Genomic DNA, 14,658 nt, shown 5'->3' with positions numbered 1-14,658 from the left:
ATATATATATATATATATATATATATATATATATATATATATATATATATATATATATATTATTTTTTCCTTATATTTAGGAAAAATATATTTAAAGTTTGAAATTTAAAAAAAAAACCTGATTTTTATTAATAAATTTATATATTTTTTTTTAATAAAATGTTAATATTGTAAATAATTTATTTATTTATTTATTTTAAATTTGTTTTTTTTTCCGTTTATTTAGGACTAATAATTTTAAATTTTGAAATATAAAAAAAAAACATGATTATTATTAATAATTTTATATATTTTTTTTAATAAAATGTTAATATTGTACTTAATTTTGGAAAAAAAAAGGTGATTATTATTAATAATTTTTTTGTTTTTTTTTAAAAAAAAGGTGATTATTATTATAAATATAATTTTTTTTTATGTTATTACTGTTATTGTGATAGTTAATAATAATTTAATTTTTTGTTGTTATATAATTGTTTATGTTTGTATTATTAATTAATTATTTTGTTTTTTATGTTATTTTTTTCCATATTTTATTTATGATTATTATGTTTTTAGAAATATTATTATTTATCATATTGAATGAAACCGTAAAAAATTGTAGAAAATGGCTGGTAATCAAGGAAAAGGAAAGGGTTTTTTTAGGCAATTGTTGAGAGGTAATAGTTCTAGGCCTACCTTACTCAGAGGGGACCCGCATGAGAGGGGGGTCACGGGTTCTGCTAGGAGGGCTAGGCAGGAAGAGGCGGCCAGACACAGTGAGGCCCAAAGGTCGAGTACGCTGAACCAAGTGCGTACTCATTTTGATGACCAGGCTGATAGCCTCCAAAGTAGTTGGGGGGTTTATAGTGATGATGATAATGATGCTGATGATGTTCAGTTCCAAGCTCCTGAGCCTGCCCCATTGGACTGGACTATAGTTCGTGGCCCCGACGGCAGATTTGCCTGTGGCGGCCCGAGTTCTTCCGCCGCATCTGAGCGTGCAGGAGGAAGTTTTGTCGATAATGAGCCGCCACGGGGCAGGCCCTCACAGTCCACTAACACGGACTGGTTAGTGACATCTGGGCCCGGGGGGCCGACGGATACGCGACTGATCCCTAGCTATGGCGGGCACATAGCTAAACTTATTTATGACGGCTCCGAGCGTACGCCTCCGATTCTGGAGTGCCGTTTTAGGAAGAGACCGGTGGAGTCCATCATCGGACTGAGGGATATGTCCGATGAGCTAGTCGATTTTCTACCTTCCACTTCCCTCGGTCGACTACCGGTCATTATGCACCAGCACATCGACTCTGCTTTGATATCGGCGTTCGTCGAGAGGTGGCAGCCAGATACGAACACCTTTCACATGCCCTGGGGAGAGATGACGATTATGTTGCACGACGTGCAACGCATATTGGGCATTTCTATTGATGGTTCTCTGCCGGCTGAGCCTTCGGAGGCGGAGTGGGAGGTTGGTATCACCAATCTGGTCGGCGAGCCTCTGTCTGAGCTTCGACGTAAAGGTTCATTCACTAGAGGATGCATAAGCGTTGCTGAACTGATGCGACTGTGTCATAGGTCGCAGGCGTTGGATACCCAGACCACAGCGTACTACATGGCTGTCATCGGCTCTACCTTGTTGGCGGATAAGACCAGGACTGGCATGCGACCTCACCCGATAGTTGTCGTCAACGACGATGAACAGGACGTGGCCTGGGGTGCGGTGACCTTGGCGTTCTTGTACAGGCAGCTCGGAATGGCATCTAGGGCTGGTTGCAAGACCATTGCTGGATGCCTCACATTGCTCCAGACATGGATCTATGAGTACTTCCCCGCTTTCCGCCCTCATCCTCGCCGAGATGATGTGCCAAACATGACTAGGGCGGAGATGTGGACGCCGAAGAAAGTAGGTCGTGAGCTGGACAGGTTGATGGAGTTCCGCAAGGTTCTGGACTCAATGACAGAGACTCAGGTATTTTACATTACATTTTGTCATGCATGTTGTTTTTTATTTGTAGGAAATTTTTTTTTAACTTGGCCTTTATGCAGGTTGAATGGACTCCCTACAATTTTTCTGCTGCTGCGTTGCTGAATGAGCACCCACGCACCACAGTCATCGGGGGTATCACCTGCTTTGATGTTGTGGAGGTGTATTTGCCGGAGCGGGCATTGCGACAGATTGGGTTCGTGCAGTCTATTCCTCTAGCTCCTATTAGACCAGCCAAGGCTCTTCGACCGGCACACGGAACCTACTCCGTGACCTTTCCTTCTTCTGCTGCTGCATTTGTGGAGGCGTGGAGTAGGTTCCCCTACAGTGCCCGCCTTGTAGAGCAGGGACTTCGACGGGCTACTGTTCCTTCAGAGACTGAACCTAATTACGTTGAATGGTTTAGAGTGTGCTCGCACCCGTACATATCCCGAGACGAATTGCTGGCTTCCGGTCCTGGTCCTGGTCAGAGCAGATCTGATTACGTGAGTTTTATTATCAATTTTTTTTCCAGGTTCTTTTTTTTAATGAATTAATAACGCACATTGTCTTTTTGTGTTTTCAGTTCGCGAAAGAATGGGCCAGTCGATTCGCTCCAGTGGCAAGACTACCTACGCGGATTGCGGATTTGAACTCCCGTCAACGACATGCTTTAGAAATATACCTTAATGATTGTAGAGATTTATTTGATGAATGGCAAATTGATCAAGGGCAAGGCCCTGAATAGTCTGTACTGAAACTATTTTACATTATTTATTGCATTTATTTTCGTCAATGATTGCATTTATTTTACATAAATATACACACTAACCCACATCACACATATACATGTATATTTGTCTACCAATATTATAAATTCCTCCTATTAATCAAAGAAATAAATAAATTGTTAACACCACACAATGTAGTATAATTATGGATTATATACAACTTTTAATGAATGTCGTGTATAAATTCTATGGAGTATCTAAATTTACAGCATCGTCAGCGGTGTTATTTGTTGGTGGGTGTGACCAGCGTAGATTATTCCACAGCATAATCCTCGTAGTGAAATTTGTGTCAAGATCTTTCGCGAAATTGTCAGCTGCTTGTTTCCAACGTGGGTGGATCGGCGGCAGAGGGGATGAATCGTCATTCATAAAAAGTTGAACAAAATGATTTTGATTAACCCAAAGTATATGTATTAGTTTGTTTATACTTCTCGCGGCCTGTGCTTTTCTTAACGGAAGAATCAAACAGTTGTATTGCGGATTCCCGTCAGCAGCACCATAATAAGTAATGGCAATGTTAAGAAACGTTGCTGCAGAGTAGAAAGACATCGGTGCATCGAACCAGTGCATGAAAGGAGCAGGTCCATCGGTGTGTGAACCTACTCTGAATATTGACTCGTCTAGTGACTCCTGAGATAGATACAAAGTTAGGTATTGCGCTCTGTTCATTTGCATTTCCATACTCATAGCACGTCTTAAAAGAGGCCATGCTTCCTCACCTCCCAGCTCTGTGACGGCAATTGCTCTAAATCTACAGTTACCATCACCTAACACATCAATCCAGTCGAACAAATAAGGAGGAAGCATGAATGGGATGTAATCAGGCCATGGAAAAAGTGAGAAATCACGACCTCCTGGATCATCTACAATAAATGTAAATTAAGTTAATATGCGTAAATAACAAATAATTAATGAAAAAAACTAAAAATTAAGTCAATTACCGGATAAGTTGAAACTGAACTTAATTCCTACTGAAGATTGCGTCTCTCGGCCACTAGATCTGCCACTTGATCTCCCGCGGGAAGAAGATCTAGACCCTCGACCACGAGAAGATGATCGGCTATATTCAAATGAACTTTTTCTCCTTCTCATGGTTTTACTAGTGCTTGGTCTTCCCTTTCTCGGTGGACTAGCGTAAGGCTCAGGTATATCCGCACCATCTGGGTGTAATTCATAATCAAGTACCTCAGCCATTCGGCGAACAAAAGCGGGATCAGATTTAAGGACTTCATCGACCAGAGATTCAAAGTACTCTTTGTCATTGGCGTTCGCGTTTCGTACTTCTTCATTGGGTTCGTCTCCTACCTCTGTGTACCTCAAAGTACTCCAGAATTCATGAATGTCATCCAAATACAAAGCACCATGTGATCCAATGGTCATTTGTAAATAACATGCACACGGCAATCCATGGGTTTTTTGAAGTACACAACCGCATTTGTTCAATGCAAAATCACCCAGTTCTAACATGCGGTTAAACTCATTCTGGATCTGCTCCAAGGCATAGAGAGACACGTGGCGATATAGAGGTCTAAAGAAATACTGTCGTAGCGTTCTTGGTACAGAAGTCATGGATTCCTGTAACGATTGTCGGATTTTAGCTTGTTGATTTGTAATCTGTGCGTGCGCCCTTTTGAAAAGGGTATCGAATGAGCTATTACCGCTACCATGGTAATACTTAAAAGACGAGTGTTGGCTTTCCACTCTGCTGGTAGTATGGTTACCCAAGTGTAAACAATCATTCGTCCACGCACGCACAAATTTCTCTCTAAGTGGAATCCATGTTCCAGTCAAATACCGAACGACCCTTCGGTTCCTAACCGACCATGTACTGACGATCCCTTCCCATCTCTTTTCATATTCCCGGATTGTAACACTTTCAACCAAGGGGTTCCATCTACTTTTCCTGAATAACTGCCCTTGTTGATTTTTCTTGCCGCCGCACAACTTGTCCACCATGTTCTCAACATCGTTGCCAATATGCCAGGTGCATAACAAATGACGTACATCTACATTAAACAAAACAGTGAACGTAAATAAGACATTATCAATAGATATAACCACAATAATGAACTCACAAAGCGTTTTTACCTGGGAAGACGTCACGAATAGCTGCAGATAAACCTTCGTCACGATCGGTTACAATGACGCTAGGAGTCTGAGCAGTGCCGAAAATATCTCTCAATCCCTGCAGCACCCACGAGTACGGCACAGCCGCCTCATCTCGCATCAAACAAAACGCAACCAAGAAGTTGTGATTTGTTGGCGTCATTCCGATCACTTCACATAGTGGCCACTTTGGTTTGTTCGTTTTGTACGTTGTATCTATCAGCACAACATACGGCCACGTACGTATCATTTGGATTGAAGTAGGATTTGCAATTAAAAGTCTGGTCAAGTGCCCGTCATTATCCAACTCTGTCCAGACCACATAATTATGTTCTGTGGCCATATGAAGACAGTGTTGAAGGGGAGTCCTGCCCTCCATTTCATCTCTCCTTATTGATTGCCTAATATTATATATCTGATTCATACTAGCATAAAAACCAGGAAAATTATCTCTAATAGAATTCATAATAAAGGCCGGTTGCATTCCGGTTGCACTAAGCTGTCGTATGTGCTCCCGAATATCTACATTAATCCTCGCCCTTACATGACCATCTCTGTACACCAAGAACGGGTGGTTATGTTTTCCCTTTTCACCAGGACACACCCTTACCGTCCAAGGTCTTTCTCCTGGTTTACGACTACTTCCTACAATCATAAATTTACACCCACAACTCCTACTTTTAGAACCAGGTCGGGCAGCATTATCTACATTATCTACATCACCCCTAAGTTTACCATAGCGGTGACATCTTAAATAACAACTAACTCTGGAACGTCCTTCTTTCTTTTTATAAGAAGCACGTGTAAATTGAAAACCAATTGTTATTACTATCGCATCAGCCCAACTATGTAACTCATCTATGGAGATAAATTTCCTATCCGTAACAAAGTGACCGGAGTAGTCTACGTTGTCTCCAAAGTTTTCAAACTCCTGCACATTTGAAATGATATAAATTAAGTACATTAATGACTACAATAATAATAATTGGATTAATAACAACAACAACAACAACAACAACAACAACAACAACAACAATAATAATAATAATAATAATAATAATAATAATAATAATAATAATAATAATAATAATTATAAGAATAATAATAATAATAATAATAATAATAATAATAATAATAATAATAATAATAAATAAATAAATAGATAACGATAAATCAAACTAATAATGACAATAACAATAACAATTTTAATAATAATAAAAACATTACGTTAATAAAAAAATTTAAAAACATTTAAAATAAATAAATAATGACAAGACAAATAATAACAATAATAATAATAGTAATAATAATGACAACAAATACAACAACAATAATAATAATTATAACAATAATAAATAAATAAATAATTAAATAAATAAATAAATTACGTAAATTAAAATATTAAAAAATTTAAAAAATAAAAATATCAACAATAAAAATTATAATAATGACAACAACAACAATAATAATAATAATAGTACTAACAATAATTATAATAATAATTTAAAAAAACATTAATACGTAAATAAAAAAAAATAAAATAAAAAAAAAATTAATAAACCAGTCGCACAAATCTGGGCGACTAACCCATGGTCCAGTCGCACAAAATTGGGCGACTGGACCATGGATCAGTCGCCCAGATTTGTGCGACTGGACCATGGGTTAGTCGCCCAGATTTGTGCGACTGAACCATGGTTCAGTCGCCTAGATTTGTGCGACTTGTTTTTTTTTTTTTTTTCGAACGACAATTTTACGTACCGCATCCGACTCATAGTCGCTTTCGTTAGCCATATTCAACCAATTACGCCTTACAACTTCTTTAACACTTTTTAGAGAGATACTACCGTGTTTGAATTCGTACTTCAAACGCATCTCAGAATTCGATATATATAGACAAATCATCCGCATTAAATTCTTAATAGTGTTATTAAGCGTGATTTACATTTATTAATTATGTTTTAACTCCAATGGCATTTTTGTAATTTTTTTAAATCCAGAGACAATTATGTAATTTTGAAGGGTGGCGAAAAAATAAAAAGGGGTGGCGAAAAATAGCAACACCCTTTTAATTTTGTCCGGCGGCCATCTCTATCCACTTAGTTGTATACTCGTATCCTTGAAGTTTGAGCGTGGGCAATGGTTGAACAAGTTTGACATTCCTTTGCACGTGTAAGCTGCCACTTTGTTTGATGAACGTCCGCACATGTGAAATACGCATGGGAGAGTCTCCTCGTGGGAAGCTTCCCATACAAGACGTAGTCAAGTTCAATTATGTATACTTATAGTTAATAATCAATAACTTGTAAATCACTATAAAAACACAAAATTATATATATATATATATATATATATATATATATATATAAAAGTTAACATTTAAATCGTATATGAAAGAAATTTATTAAAACTACTTTAGAAATAATTTAATAAAATTATAAAATTTTTAAAAGTTATTAAAATATTAAATAATTATGCCATTAAAATCTCGGATGTTACACGATTAGTGCTGCTGTCTTAATTTGATCATGTTTCTTGATCATGAAGCATTCTCCTCGACGATCAAGATATTCCATCCCTTGCACCATATTCATGTTCTTTGTCATACCCTCATCACGATAACTCAAAGACCTTCCACTGTTCCACATAATGGTGATTTAACGCTTGCGTTAACATATTCGATAGGAATTAGGATTGTCTCTCTTCGTTGACGTCCAGCTGCTTCTGAATAAGCTAATAATAGCATTATTAATATTAATATTATTACTACATATAGAGGCGTCTAGATAAGCTCAACTCTACAACAGTGCGTAAGACAATTTCATTTTAATCATCTCTAATCCCACCATATTATTACGTTAATAATGAGTAATGATGCAGTTTAAACCAATCTTGTCTCTTTACTTTTCTTTTAATTCTTTTTAACAATATTAAGTGTTTATATTATTTAAACAATTTTATATATTTAGATGAGATTATCACTTTTATATGAAAATAAACATTATTTAAACAATTTTTTTAATCTATGTACCTAGTGCATATATTTAGATGAGAAAATGTGGTAAGTATTTTGCTTTTAATTAAATATATTTCTAAAATAGGTAAATATAATTTTAAAAAATATTCTAAATAAAATTTTAAATAATTATCAATTTTATTATCTAAATCTATACACATTATACATATAAACCCAACTAAAAAAAGTGTTTATACATAGAAACTTGGTAACATCTTAACTTTTTTAATTATTACGGACCCAATAGAATTATATATACTTCTTGTTCAGTGCTTTTGTTATTAGAAATCAATAATTAGCAATAATGATTTTTTAAAAAACTTTTATCCTGAATGATCTCATATTTCACTTATTCACTGTGAATAATTTCACATTTATATTATTTTGTAATAAAATTTCACTTTCGTCCTACATTTGCTCTAGTACCCTCTTACTCCTTATGTCCTCATTTTGTACCTAGGGATGGGAATGGGTCTTGGACCCTAAGCGTCTAGATCCGACCCGACCCAACCCTAATTTTAAGGGTTTGGATCTATCTATTTTTGGACCCTATAGATTTGGATCCGATCTGGATCCATGACCTTAGGGTCTTGGTCTGGGTCCACACATTTGAGACCTAGATCTGACCCATGGACTCATTTACATCTTTTTTTTTAAAATGATATATTAATTATCATGTATATTTAATTGTTTGATTTGAAATTTTGTTATTTTTCTAAACATTAAGTGATTGTAAACTATGTAAATACATGTAAATTGAAAAGTGGTCGTTATCAATACTTTTAAAACTAAAAGACTTGATAAATGTTTTATTATAAGAACTTGTATGTTGAAAAGCTTCATATATTTATTTGCTCAATTACACGATCGTTGTTAGTAGAAAATGTTTACATAATTTTATACGAATGGTTGAAAATTGTATAATATATAATATTAAAAAAATTCAGGAAAAAAATAAAATTATTTTGGACTCAGGGTCTGGGTCCAGGTCCAATTTTTTGGACACTATGGATCAGGATTTGGGTCTGAGTCCAATAAAAAAATTAAGGTCTAGATCTGAATCTATCTAGACCCAACCCAGATCCTACCCGTGCCCATCTCTATTCACACCTCTTTTCATTTCAATTTGCCTTACTTATTTTACACCCTTTCTTCTTTTTGACATTTGTCTCGCTTTTGTTCTTTCAAACTCATCCACAAATGTATTCTTTCTCTTCATTTTAAGCATTTAATTCTATAATCCTCTTATTTTTGTATTATTTTCTGACTCGATTTTCCATTTTACTAAATTTCACTCATTTTAAAACTTGTGAAAAAATAAAAACAGACAAAGGAAATACTTTTTGACCTACTACAACTAGTTAATTTATTTTTAAAAAAATGAAAAACAGCAAAACCCATCCGCTTCCCACTCCTTCCACCCTCCCACTATCCTTTCCACCACCAAAACTTTCTCCTTTCCCCCACCCCCTTCTAAGCAATGGCGACCCCCTCCCCTCCCTATCCAAGCGTCGGAATACCTTCTCCCCTCCCCCACCCATGCACGCCCCCCACCCCTTCTTGCAATCCTTGGTGCTCCGTTACCCCTTCTACCCCCCTTCTTTGTCGGTAGGGGCGAAGCTACCCTGGGGGCCGAGGGAGGCCCGACCGTCTTTGTCGAAGATATAATCCTTTGTATTTTTAGTTTTGGCCCATTTACTAATTTATGATATATAGTTTAAAGAGTATGAAAATATTACAAAAGTTATTATAACTTAATAAATTTGTCATAATATCACTACTCTTTATTTTTAATTATTTTACATTTATCCTTTTTAATGTGCGTGTTTATTTTTTTCCTATCTTAATTTTAATACTTCCTCCATTCTTATTTACTTGCAACATTTGCTTTTTCACATCTTTTATATACGAATTTAATAGTTAATATCTCTAATTATGTATATCAAAAAATTATGGAAACTAGAAATTAATAAACATTGATACGAGACGATTTAGACAAGATCTCGTATGACTATGTTTTAACTTATAGATTATCGACAATATGAAAATCAATTTGCTTGTTGAATAATGTCGAAGTTAACAATGTTGCGAGTAAAAAAGAATGGAGGAAGTAGCATTTTTGAAAAGACTTATTGGGGAAATGATAGAGTCAACAAAAACATTTGGGTTTTTTCAAAAGTGATAATAATAGGGAAGCTTCAATTTCATTTGTTTAATATAATTTTGATACGATTCAAGTTCATTACAGTTAATATTAATATTTTCATAATTTAACTATTTTTATATAGTAAATAATTTGCTCGTATATCAACTATTTGTTCCCCACTAAATCCAAATTTTGGCTTCGCCCCTATTTTTCGGTGCGTGACCACCTCTCCCTGCCCCCATTTTTTTCATTAATAGTTCATGGATGATTTAGTTGTTGTTTAAAAGTGTTTTTAGGTTGGGTTATTAGGGTTTAGATGGCGGTGATGACATTGAGATAAGGAAAAGTAAGTGGTGGTCGATGCTCGATTACTGTGCTTGAAGGTGGTTGTTAGTTGCGACCAGTCGTCACTTTGCGGTGGGAATGATGTGTTAGCTTGTGTAGGCTAGACAATTTTGGTGGTGCAAGGGTTTGGACTGGTTGGGGTGGTAGATATTAAATTTAGTTAGACTTATAGTCAATTTTGGCATATAATTGAAAAAACGCGAGTTGCACATATTCTTAACTAAGGCTTCATGTCATCCCAAAATCATATGACAATGAGAGGAAGGGCTCCTTCCCTTTCCCATGCAAATCCCATTAAGTTCGCATGTGAGAGTAATCAATTAAGGTAGGAATACCATTCTTTAAAACCTACAATTTTAATTTTTGATCAAATCATCGACTTATATACTATGTTAAGTTTAACAAGACTTATTATCAATGTCAACATAAAATTTGTAAAACACGAGGTGTATAGTACAAGGGGTGGGGGGTGGAAGAGGGTTTTCTCTTTATTTTTTTAAAAAAAGTTTAGTTGTTATAACATTCTAAACAAGTTAAGGGGTATACAAGGAGAAAAAGTAGATCAAAGATTGTATTGTTAAGAAATAATCAATTGGTAAGATTATTCACGACAGATAATTAAAAAATTGACTTATTCAGAATAATTTTTCTTAATATTTATATGTAAAAATAACATTTTATCATCTCAATGCTATTAAATGGCTTCCCCTTATAACAATATTTTATCATCTTAACAATGATCCTATCATATATAATTCAATAGAACATGATATTGTGTGTCATAAACTAAAAGCAATATGTTGAATTTTTCCGAAGCCCATACATTGCTAAATGCTAAGGTTGTAGAACATAATAGAGCAAAAAGTACTATTGTTCAATCGGTTTTGTGGACGGAATGAAGCAAGAGAGATCATCAAACATCATTTTAAAGTTAAAATTTTACATTAAAACGAAATAATTAACCTTAATCATATTGTAAGGAAAGCTCTGAGTGTCCTAACTTTGAAGGATGCTTCAAGAGTTCAATAATATATATGAACATATATGCAACTATCAAAATATGTAGTGCCACCCTCAAACAGAATAGCCTCAAATAGAAATTAGGTAAAAATTAAGAAAAGATATATAAAAGATAAAACTAAAATTTTATAATAAACTAAATTAAATGTGTATTTACTCTATCCTAGGTACGTTTGGTTTGATGTAAAGAGAAAGTTAGTGTTTTATTAAGAAACAATTTGTGAATTTTAGCCTTAAAGTTTAACATTTTTAATTGTGAATTACAGCGTTGATGTTTATTCTTTACGAATATCAAAGTTTACAGGTTCAGGCCAAAAAATACAGAACTCCGAAGCTGTAGAGTTTGATACTTTGGTGGCTGTAATTCGCAAAAAAAAAACATCAAAGTTGTAATTTATTATTAAAAGTGCTAAAGCTGAAATTCGCAAATTATTCTTTTTTAAGAAAATGGTAACAAATGAATAGAGAGAATGAATTTTGTGGATAAAATAAAGAGAGTTAAAATATATAAATGAGATTAAAAGATAGTGGTGAGTTATTATCCAAAAATAAAAATGATGCAAGTTAAGTAGAACGGGAGAATAAATAAAATCAAATTACACGTTAAATGTGTGGATAAAAATTTAAAAAAACCAAAAATAATGACAAAAAATAAAACTTAAGCAAATTTAATATAAAAGGGACTAATAAATGATATCTCTAGGAAGATAGCGAGTAAATAGATAAATCATAAAGTAAAAAAATAAAATCTTATTCTTAAAATTATTATCAAAAACAAAAGATAGTAATATACTAGTCAACTTTATACTACTAAACAAATAAACAATTACATTGCTTCACTACAAAACCTCTATGGCTCTATGTCAACATGCTACGTACAATATTTAAAAACTTGTGTGACATTTCTATTATAGTATCTCTAACATATTGCTATATTATTTCCAAGCAACCTGCAAAATTATATACCATGTATTGTTGATAAAATATCAAACCAAAGTAGAGCAAGACAAGGTGGTTGGATCAAATAAAGCAGGAAGCAGATACTTCCTTTTACTAATTCCATTTGCATTATAACTTGCACCTGTTGTTGAATCCACCAGTAAATTCCCAGCATATCCTGGATATGCTCCTTTCCCATATACCCCTGGACATGCTGATGCTGCCTCTAATGGGCCATCTTTCGGGCCTTGGTAGTACCCATTTCCATATGGGTTTGTTACTGTCCCTGCCAGCAGAGAGGCCAAGTTTATAATCATCCCATCCAGGCCCACATCGTTATTGGGTGCAACCAATGGTGGGCTTTGTGGCCCGTAAATGGGCTGGTGGAATGGCCACGCACATTGACCCGGACATTGAATCTCAGAGTTTCCAACCCAAATATAAGTGAACTTTTGATGAGTATTCTTGGAAATGTAGGATGATCCATGGGTTCCACATCGGCTACTACAAAATCCTTCCACTGCCACGTCAGAAGAAGTCAACACTATGTTGATGGCGTTGACTTGTTGACCACCCTTAGAAGCAAGGTGTATAAGTTGGTTACTAGTAAGGGACTTACCAAGGGAGTATGTTTGGTCAATGGCTTGGTTGACTAAGGAGATTGAGATGGGTTTATTATTCTTAGAGTTGGTAAGGTGGTAGTATTTACCAATGGTATTCCACCACGTGGCAACAGATGGTTGGGGTTGTTGAGTAGAGGATGATGATGATGATGATGATGATAAGGATGTGATAAAATCAGTGATGATAGCTCTTTGGGATGGTGTAAATTTGCCATACCAAATGAGGTTGATTGGGATTTTACCACTAAGGAGTTGGCCTTTATGGTATTGGAAGGCCATTTGCTGCTGAGTTGACTCAGTGAGTCGGCTCGTTGCGAGGGAAGAAGTGATGAGAAAGAAAAGGAGGATTATTTGTAGAAACATGTTGGAAGATGAAGATAAAGATGTCATTGTTTATAATAGAGTACTGAATTAAAAGAATAGAATTTGTTGGGCTAAGAAAGGATTAATAAAAAAGAAGCAAGGGAAGGTATATTTATACGAGTAGAGAGTATTAGGCTTAGGTGTGGAACTCAAGAAGCCAGCTGTGAGCGAAAGGGAAGATACTAGGAAAGAAGTGGACCAAATATGCACTCCTAGTCCCTTTAGGCGTTGATGGGCGAATTAGCTTACTTTGTAATTTTATCTGAATTTGATATAATTAGAAGATTGAATGGTCAAATAGTCAATGTTAATATTTGGTATATTAGCTGGTTAAAACAGTTTATTGTCATGAATAAGCTGTTTTGGATAAATTGCTCATAATTAAAAATTAACTGGTCAAATTAGCCACTGTAACTAGCTATCAGTCGTTTGCTAAACACCCCATAAGTAAAAAAAATTAATAATTTTGTAAAGAAAATGTGAATATTTGATAATAAATGAAAAGAAAAATAAATTATGTGGATAAAATTAAAAAAGTTAAAATATATAGATGAATTTAAAAGAAAATAATAAATCTTGTCAAAAAATAAAATAATACAAAATGAGGGACCTTATTTAAGAAATAAAAGAGAATAATTACTTATTTAATACTCTTATATATCTTACACATTTTGTATCATTTATATAAAAAACTATGAAATTCAAAGTAAATTAGGGGGAAGGAATTGGACTAGATGAAGTACGTAGAGGTGGTTACTAGAAAGGCTAGTATCTGGACCAAACACTTTGTGGGAGTAAAGTTTAGCGTGCAGCAAGTTGAATAAAGCAAGCAATGCAAATTGCCAGCTAATGCTAAGGATGACACGCAGCCAGCCATCTAACGTGACTTGGAAGACCATTTCTGAATTGACTAATTCATTTGAATTCTTTAGCTTCAGATTAGAGCTGTTTAATGGACTGAGCCGATCTATTGGATTAAAGTTCGAGTCAATTATAATAGGTCACTAATAGAATAATTAACCGATCAGGTTAATAATAAACTTTATTATTAAGGATCTTAAAAGAGTCATTAGAAAGTCATAAAATGTCAAGTCATAAAAGGGACAAAAATTTAATTATCTACGCCGTTAATTCTTCATTTAATCTTCCGTAGACTATTCATTTATTACTTCTTTGTTGTTTGTATTTGCTACAATTTTTATTTTTTTCCAATCTATCTAATTTGCTACTAATTTTTTTTTATTAAAATGATTCCTACTATCCTTTTTAATATTCATCAAGGGATCTATTTGTTTGTTTAAAAGTATCTTTACATTTAAAATTTTTTTATATGTATTAACCACTGAATGATTTAGCTACTTCTTAAT

The 14,658-nt window shown here is 34.6% G+C and overlaps 2 protein-coding genes across 2 annotated transcripts; one reads left to right on the top strand and one right to left on the bottom strand.

Annotated features, from left to right (window-relative positions):
- Window positions 1-604: 604 nt before the first annotated feature.
- Window positions 605-2,694, top strand: LOC130811247 (protein MAINTENANCE OF MERISTEMS-like). Its single transcript, XM_057677471.1, has 3 exons — window positions 605-1,951; window positions 2,029-2,451; window positions 2,532-2,694. Exons 1-3 carry the CDS (start codon window positions 605-607, stop codon window positions 2,691-2,693), a joined length of 1,932 nt encoding a protein of 643 aa, XP_057533454.1. The 3' UTR covers window position 2,694.
- Window positions 2,695-12,062: 9,368 nt separating this feature from the next.
- LOC130811246 (protein PHOSPHATE-INDUCED 1-like) lies at window positions 12,063-13,512 on the bottom strand. The gene has a single exon (XM_057677470.1). It carries the CDS (start codon window positions 13,316-13,318, stop codon window positions 12,353-12,355), a length of 966 nt encoding a protein of 321 aa, XP_057533453.1. The 5' UTR covers window positions 13,319-13,512; the 3' UTR covers window positions 12,063-12,352.
- Window positions 13,513-14,658: the final 1,146 nt, after the last annotated feature.

This window comes from Amaranthus tricolor, chromosome 4, assembly GCF_026212465.1.
Source record: "Amaranthus tricolor cultivar Red isolate AtriRed21 chromosome 4, ASM2621246v1, whole genome shotgun sequence".
Classification (NCBI taxonomy): domain Eukaryota; kingdom Viridiplantae; phylum Streptophyta; class Magnoliopsida; order Caryophyllales; family Amaranthaceae; genus Amaranthus; species Amaranthus tricolor.
The sequence above is the reverse complement of the archived record's forward strand: the minus strand, read 5'-3'. Positions and strand labels throughout refer to the sequence as shown.